The sequence below is a fragment of the Emys orbicularis genome, chromosome 22 (assembly GCF_028017835.1).
Source record: "Emys orbicularis isolate rEmyOrb1 chromosome 22, rEmyOrb1.hap1, whole genome shotgun sequence".
NCBI classification, from domain to species: Eukaryota; Metazoa; Chordata; order Testudines; family Emydidae; genus Emys; species Emys orbicularis.
The window spans coordinates 12,891,896-12,907,930 of NC_088704.1; the positions used below are offsets into that span (position 1 = coordinate 12,891,896).

General features: G+C 41.8%; 1 protein-coding gene across 1 annotated transcript in view; it reads right to left on the minus strand.

Annotated features, from left to right (window-relative positions):
- Positions 1-1,334: 1,334 nt before the first annotated feature.
- Positions 1,335-16,035, minus strand: part of UBE4B (ubiquitination factor E4B) — a 52,686-nt gene continuing 37,985 nt past the window's right edge. The window contains exons 17-26 of the mRNA XM_065421344.1: positions 15,609-15,736; positions 15,154-15,252; positions 13,085-13,320; positions 11,141-11,267; positions 9,833-9,977; positions 7,181-7,315; positions 6,290-6,481; positions 3,015-3,189; positions 2,228-2,374; positions 1,335-1,739 (exon numbers count right to left, since the gene is read on the minus strand). Coding sequence (XP_065277416.1) covers positions 1,678-1,739; positions 2,228-2,374; positions 3,015-3,189; positions 6,290-6,481; positions 7,181-7,315; positions 9,833-9,977; positions 11,141-11,267; positions 13,085-13,320; positions 15,154-15,252; positions 15,609-15,736 — 1,446 coding nt within the window. The 3' untranslated portion in view covers positions 1,335-1,677. The remainder of the gene's footprint in view (positions 1,740-2,227; positions 2,375-3,014; positions 3,190-6,289; positions 6,482-7,180; positions 7,316-9,832; positions 9,978-11,140; positions 11,268-13,084; positions 13,321-15,153; positions 15,253-15,608; positions 15,737-16,035) is intronic.

A 16,035-nucleotide genomic window follows, 5' to 3' on the forward strand; every position in this document is an offset into this window, starting at 1 on the left:
CACCCCAGGATTCTCCATCTCACTAGCAATGCAGCCAAATACTCCTCCCTTCACATTTTTTCTCTTCTCATTTATCCCACCTCTCAAGTATCTATGTTGTGGTTGACTGAAGAGGCTGAACAAGCCTGTTCTGGAGCCTGTCCACCTCACTCCCTACTCAGCCATGGAATGGATGTGAAGTGGCGTGAAGCTCTCCCAGCTAGGAAAAAGAGCATTAGCTTGAAGGTTCCACAAGAGGAGAATCTGCATTTATGTTTATGCAGCTTTTCATGTCTAATTGCTTTTCCTCTGGAACCCTAAGTTGATTATCATCAAGATTTCCAGCAGCAAAATAGGCCATTCCCACCTAACCATTCCATCCTTTCCCCTCCTTCAACAAGTCACTGAAAGATGGGGAGACAGAAGGTTCCTTGCGAATGTGTATCACCATTTATTTTAGTTCAAGAGTCAGGAACTGAACAGAGGACACTGTCAGCGAAAAACAAAAACAACCAACTTTTTTTTTTTTTACAGGCTTAATTTTAAAACACTGCGGTTTCAAATCCTTTTTAAAAGGGAAATTCAAGTATCTTAAGCAGGGGGCAGTAATACAAAAATGTTTTTTTTTTGTTTTGTTTTTTTAGTTTTTTTTAAAAAATGTAATTCTACATTTCCTGCACCCTTTTTGCTTTGGTAAGGCCAAGCCATGGATACAAACTGGTACGCAACATAAAAATGACCCCCACCCCAAATTACAGGCTTCAAGAATAAAAGGATCCACTCTCCAGAGACAAACTGTAACGGCTCAGAACTGTCACTTAGCATACTATGTCTCCGGCTTTAAAAGAATTTTTCTTTCTTTCTTTATTTTAAGTCACTGAAGTCCTGGCATTCCCAAACACCTCCTTGGTAGCAGCTGTTTCAACATGTTCTATCATAAGGCTTTTCAAAAATACCAGAGCATCAAGATTTTCTCTATTCAACACAAAGAAAAGGGACATCTCAAAGAACAACTTAAAATCCGTGTGTCAAAAATTTTTTAAATTATTATTCTTGTGTGTCATCTAACACCAATTAAAAAACAAATATGCGAATATGTATAATATAAAAATACGATCCCAAGATTAACACTTTGTTGCAGGCACAATTATCTCACAGAATATGTTCTCCTGGGGGCAGGGGAAGGACTATTTTCACTGGGGAGTTTTGTTTTCATTTGCATTACCAAAAAAAAAAGACAGCAGTGCAGGTTTGGGGGGGAGGGGGGGGAAAGGGGAAAAAATGTTATTTTAGCAGCAAAGTGTCCAAGGTTCTAACCACAATCAAATTAATGAATATCTGGCTGTAAAAAATAAAGTTGAAGGGATGCTGCCCTGATCCATTCACTTTTGCTAAAATAATTCAGCTGTAAAACCCCCAAATTGTGACATATTGAAGGACTTAGTTTTGTAACATTAGAAACTTCCTAATTTGTCCTCCACACTATTGACCATTGTTATCACTTAAATATATGTACAAGAATTAAGCTGCTTTTCTTCTCGTCCACATGCTTCTGGTCATTACTACAAGTCAGTGGTGGTGGGCACCCTGAACGTTAATTCCGTCTTCAGCTTCCAATGGATTATATGCACCATCATCACTACATCAATCCATGCCCTGCTCTTCTCATTGGCCTTGGCGTGCACTGCAAGGGAGTTTTTAATGGTCAGTGTTCTGCTTGTCTCTCATCCAAGCTTGGATTTGCTCTTTCAGTTCTGGCACTTGGAATGAAGAGAAAAAAAATTAAATGGTTAATGTGAAATTTGTGAAGTTATAGAAACATTAAGCTGAGAAACCACTACAGGACAAATAGTGCTGTCCTTTGGTTAGGACCGAGAATGAAGAGGGAACCCCAGAGCTCTATTTTCTGCGCTTGTAATGAATTTGCCATGTGACTTCAGGCAGATCACTTAATCTCTCTCTACCTCACTTTATTTATCTATGAAGTGAATATAATATTTACCTACCATTATAAAATGCATTAGCCTAAATGGTGGGAGCTCTGGACTCATTCAGATAAAGAAGGGAACAATACAAAGACTGACCGCACAGAATAAAACTTAGAACTTTTCTGAGAGACTCGGGGCCAAAGCTGAGAGTGGGGAGGGCAGAACAGGACTGCTGTTCTATCCAGGCTATGACACTGCCCTTCAGAAGCCTGAGACATACCCAAGGGTACAACCCACCGTCAATACAAAGACAGAGCTACCTGGTTCTAGCATATTTTCTGTCAGTGTCTGCCGATTGAAGGGGTCAGTGGAGGAGTTCAGCAGGTGTCGTAGGATGATTGATCTGTCCATAATCGTTCCAGATGGCAGCCTCACAGGGTCGGTCATAAGAGTGTCCATGAGTGGATCTGAAGAGACAGATGAAGCTTATGTAATTAAATTAAAGAAACAGAAGAAAAAGTAAGTGCTTTCCTGATGCCTCACAGCACAGAAGTGACCTGGTGAATCTCTCTGGATCATTGAGGACGAGATACATTATTGAAGTGACACAAGGTAACCCAAAGGGAGGAAAAGCAGCTTTCTTAGGTGTCTCCTGCCAACTGATCCAGAATTGGTGTGAAGGTACCATCAGATTAGATCTCATACAGGTGGGCAACTGCTGCTGGAAATGGGGAATTGCTGGGATGAAGGCTGCCCTAGAATGCAGAGCTGGCCATTCACTTAAAGTTAGGAAGGAGAACGAAGTGTAAAGTGCGAGCATTTCACTATGCTGTCAGAGATCTTGTACTGTTTTATGACCAGTGTTTGCAAAGCTGGTCTAAACACATGGCTAGGTATGAATAATGCAGTCCATGAACAGCTTTGCTCTCTTCACTCAAACCTGAACTGTTTTACTGAATTGGTGGAAGCTTCAGGACTACAGAGAACAGTAGGCTGTTTCCATTAGAAATCACAGGTCTAAATTATACATACCTTACACGTACTTTAAGCAACTGAACTCCTCCCCCCACCCCCCCAAAGTTAATATTAAAAAAAAAATCAACCTGCCTCTGAATTCATCTGGAGCATCGCTATAATCGATTTCTGCACGGGCATTCTTGGCAACAATTTCCTCCACTTTCTCTGCCAGCAGTTTGAATTTTTCTATTGCTATCGTGGACTTGATTCCAGCCTTCCTCATCTTTGAAATAACCTCCTCAAATAGCTCTTTGCTGTAGGACCTCTGCAAGCAAGCAGCATAAGGAGAAAATGTGAACTAGTGACAACTTAGCTCAGTTATAGCATCTTTCATCTAAGGATCTTAAAACACTTTGTAAAAATTAACTAATTAAGCCTTAACACTAATGTAAGGTAGGCAAGAGGTGTATAGGAATCACTTCACTGCGCACTGAAACGTAGCCACCTCTGGGATGGAGTGCAGCTGCTGCACCAGTGTATCTATGTAGGATAGGAAACGAAGAGTACTATATCCAATTGGAGTTGTAGAGGAGTTTATGGAGGCTGAACTTAATTGTCAGAGTTGGTGTTTACTCAGAACACCTGGGTTACCACCCTTACTTTTGTGACACGTACTATGAACACAAGAGGTATATTTTATATTTCATCTAAAAGAATGGCAGCTTCAGCTACACAGGCTCCACTACCACCTCTTTCAGAGGGAAGAGTGTCATCTACTGAATCACCACCATCCCCCAATCATTTCTTTTAGGTATTCTTCCAATAACTGATTCATCCCAACCCTGATTTGCTTGTGAGATGATCATGGCACAAGGTGATGCAGTAAGGAGGAATAGCAGTGTGCCCAAATCTCCCAACCTGCCTTGCAACTGGGATAACTGATTAGAATAGAGTCATCTTTTTCCACAAGGCACAATATGAACACAGATGAATTCGCACATGTTGGTGGAAACATCACCTAGAGTTTGGCTTTTCTGAATTATTAATTGCTATAATTATTGCCAAGGGTAGTTACATGCCATGCAAGTGTTGGGATGTGGGAATCAGTATGACACTGGGGAAATCTTGAAAACAAGGATGAAAGCACAGAGTATCTAGCCCACCCACCAGCAGGATACTGGTAATCAAGTGCATGGGGGGGGGGGGGGGGAAATCAGATTCACCAGCTAAAAACGGGCATGCAGTTGCTATAGGGGATAGGCTGATGATTTGTTTATCTGTGTGACAAAGTAGAAGACAATTCTGGGAAGGGACAGAAGAAGAATGATCCTTAACAGCAAAAAAATCCTGCTGCAAAAATGAGCAAGAAGTCTGAGAGAAGGAGTTGGTACCTGCTGGGAGCCTGCCAGTTCAATGCACCATGCAGCACACTGCTTCTAGAACTGCGCAGCTACACCTGCCACAGGCACAACGCACACTTTACAGCTTCAACTGACTTAGGCATCAGTTTAATCAAAACTTAAGAATAAAGCTATATACAAGGACTTTTGCAAACTGCTCATGTTCTGGAGACTATAAAGCCACCTACATGTATCTTCAGAGTGCTGGGCTTTGAAATAAGCCTTTAAAATTTTATTTTCATAGCTTCAAAAGCCGTCTTTTAATAAACACCTATTAAACTACACAGTATGAGACTGAGCTAAGGAACAAACACAATTTAACATACTAGGTTTGACGAGTTTCTGTTTTCTTTGGGAATTTTAAAGTGTTCTAAACACAGTGGTAATTCTCTACTCTGTATTATAGATCTCACTGAAACATTGTATTCAATGCTCAGGACACAGTGTGCCCACCCAAACTCCATGCCAACCTGGAGGGGAGAACATAACTATGGCACTGCGCCTGGGAGCTGGCAAAGCTCTTCAAATTTCTTCTACGTGCTAGGATTTGTAAATCAGAGATGCATCAGAACATCTCTGCCACACACAGGCGACATTTTAGAACACACTTTTTACCCAATCGCTATTATAGCATCATGTATTTTCTTGGATTATCCTTCCTGTCATTGCCAAGACACTATTCACTCCCCCCCTCTTTTTTATTTTATTTTATTTTTTTTAAATGAGAAGCCGCTTTGTGTTATCGAACATTAACTCATTTGTACTAGTTACAACTCAAATGCACAGCAGCGACGTGGTGACAAACTAAAATAAAGCATAATGGTGTGGGAACTGGAATAGTATTAAAGGGACACTGTCAATTTCAAAGTTATAGATAGCTAACAAAAGGCATCTTTTTACCTACATTACTGACACCATGCGAGATCATCAGAACGGAAAAATCCAATTTACTTTTCTCTATTTATGCTGTTTGTTTCCTGTATTTCTCAGCCTAACCCGGGGGGGGAGGGAGGGAGAGAGACGGGACGGCACGGGGGGAGAAAAAAAAATATCAATCAAGCCACTTCCACAGTTCTGCTGCTTGGAGGTGCACACACAAAGGGGAATATTTACTTACAGCAGACCCTCGCTAGAATGCGCGTCTATATAGCGCGAATTCACTTATAGCACAGGACTGTGCATGGATCCCAAATTTAATTACCTTCATTGGAAACCATGGTAATGCGGTCCCGCGTTAACACAGGACCGCGCATGGATCCAAAACCCCGCGTTCTAGCGAGGGTCCATGTATTTTAAAACCATTTCCATCAGAATTCTAAGCTGCCATGGAAACATTTCTATTGGTCTTTGGATTCTGAAAAGCTTGGCTTTGTACAAAACAAAACGCTGGACCAACATTTGTCCTTTCAACTCTCAAACAACAGGACAAGGAACCAAGGTTACAGATCAGCCATAGTTTACCTATATGATCGATCACATACACACACACACGACAGTATTTTATATAGAAGTGTCACTTAATGATTATTGATGGAAGGAAATATGTTCTAGAGGAATGAACCTAGGTTTGTGGGAAGAGGCCCTTAGATCACAATCCCAGTTCTGCCAGAGACCATCTGTGTGGCCTCAGGCATGATCAGAATCACTCTTGTGCCTTGGTTTCCCCTCTAAAGTGGTGACAATACTAATACTTCTACCTCACAGGGGAGGCTAAGCAGGTAACGGTTAATGTTTGTAAAATGATCTGCATATGTAACGTGCTACATATATTCTAAGAACGACTACACATTATTTATATAGCACTATAGGTTTGCAAAGCACTTTATAAACGTATCTGTCTCAAAGGAGAAGAGAGTGCCCAAGCAGAGATTAATCATGGAAAGTAAATTGAAAAGATGCATTTGAAGGAGGTTGGTTGGCAATGCACAGATAGTGGGCCACCTCTTCCAGGAGTGATTCTGCAAAGCTCTGCCAGTTCTGTTTACCCACACCACCACCATACCCATCTCTCTTTCTGGAGCTCACCTGGTCGTCAGCAATTGCTTTAGCAAAGCGAGCACAATCTAACTGCAGGTAAATATCAGTCAGTTGGTCCAACAGCTTCTTTGGTTCAAACCCATATTTTTCAGGGTTTTCAACTTTCAGGTCACGGCACTTGGGGCCACACAATTGCTGAAGGTTAAAGTTCAGCATAGCAGCCAATCGTGGTCCAAGTTCCTAGAAGGCCAAAATAAAGTACAAATGAAAACGAGGAGGCACTGGGGAAGGGACACCACCTTAAGGGCCACATGCATCTGGCTCAAGAAGGCTGCCACTGATTTCATACGTTTCACACAGTGAGCCTTTCCTCACTGCTATCTCCAAGCAGTTATACTTGTATCCAAACTCAAGTGTTCATCATATGAAGTAGAAAACAATGCAACTTGTACTGAATATCTGCCCAAAAACACACATTTAAAAAAGAGTAATATAATTCCAGGTGGTGTTTCTTCTGCTGGTGACAAGATGAAAACATCACATGCCTATGTCCCTCTTCAGATTGCAACAATCACGGTGACTTTTCTCAGGCTGGAAGGACAGAAACAGTCTCCACAAACAGATCCTAGAATGCCCTTCCTACCATCCAATCTTGGCATCATCGTAACATGCTTGTTATAATCCAGACACCGAGGGAATCTGTGACATGTCTAAAAGCACCATTAACATCTCAGGGACTAAGGAAATGCATTTTATAGCACCAAATCATTGCTACCTATAATGCATATGCTTAGAATTAGATTTCAGTGCACTATGGATAGCATTACAGCTTATCTCCAGGATTTTATCCAGTAAAGAAAAAGAGCCTTCCTGCATATTAAAGAAGCTGGAAACCAGGCAGGCAATGAGGAACACTAGAGCAGAACAGTTTATACTTACAGGTCTGAGGAAAGGCTTCTGAACCTGCTTGGTAAGGATATGGAACATATCAACAGTTTCTGTTGCCAGGGCAAGATATGAGCGAGACACACGCTCATCCTGAGCAAGCTGAGACTGCCGAGCCTGTTGTTGGTCCTAGAAAATAAACATGCCACAATTACAAGTCCTTATAACGCCCTACTCAATAGCTAAACGGACATGATCTAACATCCTTTTGACAGGGAGCAGAGTTACAGACTGTGGTTCAAGTTGTTGTAAGATGCTGCTCTTTTATTTAAGGTACAGCTCCCCTTCAGTAGCATGTCCTAGACAAAAGTCTGGTGTGGTGGAGGGGTATAAAAGTGGATAGTAGCAAGGCTGTAAAGTGCTGTATCACTCCAAAAAATGATTGTACAAATGATATCGTGGTGGGGTCCCATGTTTAGTGAGTCTCACTGATTCCATATCCAATTTGCTCAACATACAATTAAAAGGGTGGGTTGGGTTTCTCGCCTATCCCAAAATACCAGCACTGCAGAGTCAATGCTGGAGCGGAGAGTCAGGCTGGGTTCTTTCTGGCTTGTTCATTAACACAGGTAATAAAGCTTCTAAAATTGGAACAATTCTATAGATGTGTCAGTTCATTCCTTCACCTAGTAATGGCTCTGCCATGCTAACAGGAGTAAATGGTCATAAAGGCTTCAGAAGAGCAAACCTGATTCTGACTGAACACATGAAGCAGAAGCCGCGAAGGTGATTTTTTAGAATGTCACTTTGTTGATCCAGAACTGCACTTTGAATCTTTTTTCTTAATTACTTTTATGGGAAAGAGATAAGGGCTCTCAGAGATCCACACAGTTTTCAAAGGTAAATCAGAAAGTCACGTGGATCAGTTATTGCACAACTTTCAGCTCTGAACAATTAGCAGCAAGCTCCTACAGGACTGTTAGGTGTCAAGGTCATGCTGTTTGTCACCTGAAAGGTAAAGTTTCTCTAGATTTGAAACATGACTCATGACCTATATGTCACAACCTATTAATGATTTCCGAATCTTCTATTAAAACTAGATTTGACAAAAGTGCTGGAGAATACATTATAGAGAACCATTCTGCCCTAGCTGGAGGATGGACTGGAGGTCATAAACAGAACTGTTCCAACTCTAACTCCATACAGGTTGTATGGAAGAATGTTATTTACAATCGTACACCCAGTCAGTAGGACTCCAATTATCAACATGGAATATAGATGTTCCTCATATAGGGAGTTCCACTTGGTGACAACAACGAATGTGAGAACGATACTAAATAAGTGAAGTCCAGAAGGAAAGTTAGGTCTAAAGTAAGGAACAGTAAGAGCTGGACTTTGAGACCTTCATCAGCCAGGGAGCTATCCCCGCTCCTGCCAAGGGCTACATCAGCCTCTGCTGATCCAAAACTCTGAGAAAGTTCTAAATGCTAATTCCCTACAGGGTGCTGTGTTGGAGCCACTTCTAGAAAAGAAGACAGTGTTGCTGACTACAGCCAAGTGCAGTTGTCAGTTTAATATTTGGTAAATCTTCTATCGGGATTATATCCTGCACTTGTCAATGGACTGGATTCTAATCTAAACGGTCGTTTCTATCTCTAACTTTTAACACACTACAGTAATTTGTATTCTTCCCCCTGTGACAAACATCACAGACATCAACACGTCTGCAACTAGATAATCCATTACAACTACAAAGTGGAACTTCAATCTTCTCCTTCACACATACACATGCAGCCACCTAAGCACCAAAGATTACAACCATGCAGAATATTTCCACAACTGTATGGTAAGTGAATCCCAGGACAACTGCATACAGTCATTTACTATCCCAGTATATTTTAAGTTTATCCAAGACTATTTAAGAAGAGAATAATCCAGCTGCCTACTTTACATTGGGCTTTAATGCTCTATTTTTTGCCACCACTGTTTGCATTGTAAGGATTATCCACTTCCAAGATTTGCACTCATGTGCTCTATCTGAGCCAGCTGTCCACATTCTTGTTGTATAAAAGTTTTGGGATAGCTAATGCTTATCTGTATCAAAAGGAGGAAGTAATGCTGTAGGGAAAATACAGACTTTAGAACATTCTCATCTGAAAGGAACTCCGCAAAATGGATCTTCCCTTTCTATCTATCTCTTTTATTTCAGATTTTTGAATCAGTAACCTCTGTATAAAAATATCTGACATTGGTGGGTGAATGCATACAATTATTGTATAACAACACTGAATCCTGGAATTTATTCTCTTCCATTCCATCCCAAAGCCTGCTTCGAGCTCAAGACATTGGGAGAAAAAAAGCTCTTCGCTGGGACAGTTCTTTGAAGTGAACTCAGCTGGTGGGCATCTTCCAGAACTTCCTTTGAAAAAGGATTACAAGCCTCAATTTCTCCATTTAGCATTTTAAATACACCATCTCTTAAAAGCCTCATATACCCTCCCCCCCAATGCCAGCACTGGCCTAGCTCTGCAGCCTGGATTCTCTTTCAGGAAGCAATTCCCAAAGTGACCCTGCCCATGGCAGCAGCAAGCAATGCTACCTCCAGGGACTGCTCTGCAAGAGCAGCTCTTCGGTGCTACCCTTAGCCAAAGAAATCTTAGCATAAGAAAGGAAGGGGCACTGGGGGGGGGGGGGAAACATGCTCACCCTAGGCAGCAGGTCCCACTGTTCTTTGTTCTTCATCTCCTCTTGAACTTCATGGATCCGTTTTAGGGACTCCAGACTCTCGTCCAGCAAGAAAGTGGTGTCATTTATCAGCATGTTGATATAGCGAACAAACTGCTTCCCAGAGCTGGAAAACATTGAAATGCATTTATCGCTGCACAGTACACAGGAGTATTCAATCCAGAACGCATCTCTCAGTCTGGAGCACTAGCAACATTCCTTCTTCATACCACGGTTTGAATAATTAATTCCCCCACTCCACAGGCCAGGTGAATCAGAGTCCAGGGGCACCCTACATTCCTCTGTGTTTAGAATGGCTATAGTGGAAAGGCCTAATCATGTAAGCTGGGACTGATCAAAAGAGGTATCTTCCCCTTCCTGACAGTAATAGCAAAGTAAGAGCAAGAGAGAGCCCAAACAAGAGTAAAACAGGAGGAGGGAAAATCCTTTTTCAATGGATAAAGCAGCTCTCGTTGGCCAGTGACAGAAAAATTGTCAAATATCTAGGAACTCACATGAGAGGCCCAAATAAACGCCACCAGGGTCTGGAAATGAAATCTGGGACAGACCAGCAGGGGGAATAAAAGGATGAAACAGATAATCCCTGTTTCTGCACATTTGGACTATAACACGATGACAGATATTAACAATTGTGGGGGGAGGGATAGCTCAGTGGTTTGAGCATTGGCCTGCTAAACCCAGGGTTGTGAGTTCAATCCTTGAGGGATTGAACATTTAGGGATTTGGGGATTGGTCCTGCTTTGAGGAGAGGGTTGGACTAGATAACCTCCTGAGGTCCCTTTCAACCCTGATATTCTATGATTTAACTGGAAACAAAAAAGTATGCTCAGAAAAATACACAGTGGTTCCCAACTGGGATCACCATTGTGAGCTCAGGAAAACACTCAGAAGAAGCACAAGGTAGCAACTAACAAAGACTAAAGGAAGCACATTTTCCACAGTATCTGTGTCATAACATGACCAAGGAATGGGGAGAGTGCAGAAGATGTGCCCTCCAACACAACAGAGAAGCAAGCAGTATGCGCAGCAGCATAGGGAGGCACATTTGAAAATAAATACTGGGGGGGGGGGGGTTCTTCTTGCAGCTCTGGGTCTTGTACATTTTTTTCATGTTCTGAAGCTAAATATCTTTGAGTAGTTTGGCTCTCCGGCTACATATCCTAGTTGGAGGGATCAGCCTCAGATCCTTACTCCAGTCGTCTCCACACTTCAGAAATCCAAGGCGAGTGTCTGAGCAGTTATCTCTGGCATTTACAACATTTTACTCACTTGAACTCTTCCATGAAGGTGCCGTGATGAGCTATGTTCTGCCAAAGGCTTTTGAAAATGGTGCTGATATGGTAGCGGATTGTAAATTTGTCATAGAACTCGCTGGTGGCTCCAGTGTGCTCAACATCTGAGAAGAAAATAGAAGACCCCAGTAGTAAAACAAGAACCCCCATCATCAAAGTTTCCCTCCAGTATGCTGTGCTGATTACTAGGTACCCACGTACCACACTCCCCACCCCCCTAATCTAACTGATGAGGTACAGCTAAAAGCTGCAAAAAAATAAATCACACATCTGTAAAAACAACGAGGAATTCTTGTGGCACCTTAGCGACTAACACATTTATTTGGGCATAAGCTTTTGTGGGCTAGAATCCACTTCATCAGATGCCTTGTTGTTTTTGCTGATGCAGACTAACACAGCTACCACTCGAACATCTGTAAAACTCCATCTTGGTCCCCATTTTAAAGGGGCATTGCTCACTTTATTTCTCAGAATCAACCTTCCTTTCAAAGGAAAGCAAGTCTCATGATGCAGCATCTCTGGAGGAGGAGAATACCTTACATACTACTTTTATTCCATGTTTAAAAAAATCTGCATTGTTTGGGCTCTCCAGTGTGTGAGGTGCTAAAGATAAATAATTAAAGTCAATATAGAGATCCATAAAAAAACTGGATTACTGAATACAAAAAAAATCTGCTACCTCAACATTATGTTGAGTATTTTAATCACCCTGCCCCCCCCACCCCCAAAAATCAGGAAATTGAGTTTTTTCTACATCAACTGTAGACCCCTTTCAAATGTGTAGTAATCTGATTTAAGAATATCCATGTCTCTCAGGGTTTAATATTTCTGCTCATCACCACAGCATCTGATCACTATCCATGTAAAATCAATAGCAATAATGAAATCTCTAGCGTGCCTCATAGGGTATATGGTTCTCCTCCCTTTCTGGGGTATTGCTTTTGGTTTTGATTTTTTAGATTTTACTAATTAACTTGAGTTTTTTTGTTCAGATTGGTTGATGTTTTTCAGGGAAAATAATATGGTTATTAGTCGCTGAAAACATGCGCAGTGTAGTCAATAAATGCTTACTAGAGAGATAACTTTGAACTGTTTGGAGATTATACTATACACTTATTCTTCTGTAGTGACCATCCCAGAGTAAGTGGCACTATACAAAAGTTAAAGGTCACATTAACATAAAACAGAACACGGCAGAAGGATGTAGCCAAATAATGAAATTAAGCAAGAAAAAAAAACTGAAAAAAAGGTGAAGCCAGAATACTCAAATGAATTAATTTTTGTGCATTTAAAATATCTGCATATTGTATTAGTTTAGGCTTTCTTTGTTTTTATTTTTATTTTTTTGGGGGAAAAGAAAAATAGCATTTGTGTGTAGGACTATAGGATTCCTTTTCTGCCCTATTCAATTCAACGCCTATGTGTTCTATGACTCTGTGCTCCACAGTGCAATAAAGCTGGCAGATCATGGTAGGTCTGAAGCTGAGATAGCTGAAAGGCCACCTAGACTCACTGGATCCCTGGGATGTATGTTTGAAAAGCAAAAGGCAGCTAGGAGAGATGGGACATCAGAGTGGATTGAAGGAGACTGATGACTTCCCAGGGGCAGAGCCCTCAAGGGCTGTCCAAGGTTTATGTGGCTATCAGGGTACTTACAAGCTCATGCACAAAAAAATTTCAGCTCCAAGCGCCGCGGGTTCCCCCCCAAAAAGAAGCAGCTTTCCTGCCTTGGAATCAAAGTGCCACTGCAGCACTGCTAGTGTCAGGCTACAATAAAGCAGCACAAAGATGGTCAGAAAGCAATATGACAAGGCATCAGCTAAAGATGTTCCAAAGGACAGACTTTGATTTTTTTTTAGAGCCTAAGCAGACTGACAGAACCTCTTGCCCTACAAAGCTTTCACCACTCACAATATCATACCTGTATAAAACTTCATCAGCGAGGGGACTAACAATTTAGTGGAGAGAGGATGATTCTCAATCATTTCAAAGAACTTCTGTGTCCGTGGCTGAACAGCTGGGTTTGTCATGAACATCACCTCCACCAGCTTTGCTACCAGATACGGGTTTCGGATGTAGTTCTGGTTGCACAGCATCACAACAAGGAACATCACAATGTCCTGAGTGCAGGGCTCATATAGCACCTGAGGAGAATATCTGAAAAGAAGTGAGAGGGGGGGGAAATGCAAAACCTGTAAAGGATTCAACTACATATTGTCTCAGGCAACTCAGGTCAGACTACCTGTTAGCCCTAACAAAAGTGTAAGTCATTATGGAAACTAAACTCTGATTCAGATACATTAGGCGCTCTTGCCAATAATAGTTTCCTGGGACCACCTTTGAAGCACAGCTACAATCAGTTGTTGCATTTCATATGGAGTCAACACTACTTTGAAGTGCCACTTTAATGCTTGCTACCTCCTAGGGATGAAGGGATAACTGCTGCCTGTCTTTGAAGCACTGTGAGAAAGACAGGGGATGGACATGGGGTTGAAAGAGGACAGATCTCCTGAATTCTATGAACACCAGTGGACCCACAAATCTGAGGGCACAGCCATATTCGGCTTTAATGAGGTAAATCTTAGAAGTGAATGTGATTCTGGCAAATCTACAAATTAAAGTGCATTTGTTTATTTATTAGTGTGTTATTTCTTATCTTTAATAATAATAAATAAATAATTAATGGAGATATCCCATCTCCTAGAACTGGAAGGGACCTTGAAAGGTCATTGAGTCCAGCCCCCTGCCTTCACTAGCAGGACCAAATACTGATTTTGCCCCAGATCCCTAAGTGGTCCCCTCAAGGATTGAACTCATAACCCTGGGTTTAGCAGGCCAATGTTCAAACCACTGAGCTATCCCTCCCCCCATTTTTAAATATATAGAGATATCCTATCTCCTAGAACTGGAAGGGACCTTGAAAGGTCATCAAGTTCCAGCCCCCTGCCTTCACTAGCAGGACCAAATACTGATTTTGCCCCAGATCCCTAAGTGGTCCCCTCAAGGATTGAACTCATAACCCTGGGTTTAGCAGACCAATGCTCAAACCACTGAGCTATCCCTCGCCCTAAATACTGCTCTAGAGATGGTTAATACCTCAGACCTTATTACGATATCTAAGAGAAATTGCCTTTTTAACACCACATGGCATTACATTCAATTTATAATAGTCTAGGAAAGCATTTCCCATTCTGGAGGGCAGTGTCACTGGTGAGCCCCCTACAGACTATTCTAAGAGAGACCTGGGCAGCAAAGGAGATTGGGGCAGACCTGGAGTAAGGCAATCTCCTCTGCAAAAATGCTCCTATGCCTGTGGGTAAAGCAGAAATTGGCTCTTTGAAAGCCATGTCCACAGCCCCATTCCTCTTTCTGCAATGACTCTGAATGCAGTCCGCAACAAAAGCAGCTAACATGTAGAGGGCTGCATGCAATGGCAACAGCCCACTGCCACAAGCTTCTCCTCTTGGCTCTCACGGTACACAGCTTTGTGCAACAGCAAACCAGCCTAGCCGTAGGAGTCCCCAACAAATGCTTAGCCCATCTGCCCAGGCAGCATGCAGCCTTCTAGTGAGCTGGAAAGAGGGACAGAGACTCACAAAAGCAAGAAAAAAATTAGAGAAATGGAAGAAGATTAGATAAAAAACCCAAGAAGTAGGAAAAGACCAGAGAGAGGGGAAAAAAACACAGCTAAAGCAAACCCTGGATCTACCCTCTCAGACAGGCACACGGGAGCCTGCAAGGTCTAGGCAACTGATATTCACCAGTTTGCTTCCCCTCACCCTTCTTTTTCTGCTTTTTTTCCCTCCAGAGAAATCACTGATCTTTTTCTTATTAGTCCCTCTCTTTGCGCTGAAACTGGAACTGACTTAGCTCAGAGTTCTGACTGGTTTTCAGTTGTAGAGAAGGGAGCCCATAGACAATTACAAGAACACCGTCTGTGATGTAGGATTGGGAAGCATAATAGTTTGCCTCAAACATGACTTCACTTACTGTACAATAAAAAATAAAAATTCAGCAACATCTTCCACATAAAACTCGGGCATTGCTGCAAACATCTTCGGGACATCAGGATTTAAAGGCAGTATTATGCTGTGGAATAGAAAAGACAGCGACAGGGTTAAAAGGAGGACAGTGGAATACCAGGGTTAAATAATATCTTCTGCATTCTCCTACGGAATTGCTGAATGGCCCTTTACAGATATCCTCATAAATATTGGAAGTTTAAAAATCCAATCTCAGCCCTTCCGATTAGCAAAACATAACTCAGGTTTTTACAGCTGTAACTGAAATAACTACATAAATCAGACTTACAGTCTAAAAATAGTCATTCATTGACAAGAACCAATCACAAATTTAGGAGTCCCGGTAGGTGGTAATGTTGAGGTAGACACAGCTGGTATCAGATATTTCAGATAGTGATTTACACACCCAGCCCTGAAACTCACTTGGGGTAGGCAGGGTCGAGGATTCGAAGCAACAGCTGAATCACCATACCATAAAAATTCAGACACCTCCTCAGAAAGTTCTCATCTAGCAAGCCAGCATCTGCACACGCCTTGCACCGCACCAGTTTCTGCAGGAGGAGGAGAAGATGCACACAAAAGGCTAATCAAGAGCAAGATACAAGAAACACAGTATGAAGGTCAAATCCATCCACTCCACTCAACCCTCCCAATAATTAAGACAGTTCTGCCCCTCCCTCCATACAAAATATTTTATCATTGCCCAAAGAACAGGACACTTAAAAAAATCCCCCAATATATCAACAAAGATAGATGAATACAAGTCAACTAGATCCACAAGGAGAAAACCTTCACTAACTTGTAGTTAAGGAGCAAATATTCCAACAGTAAGAACAGGAGAGTTAAGAAG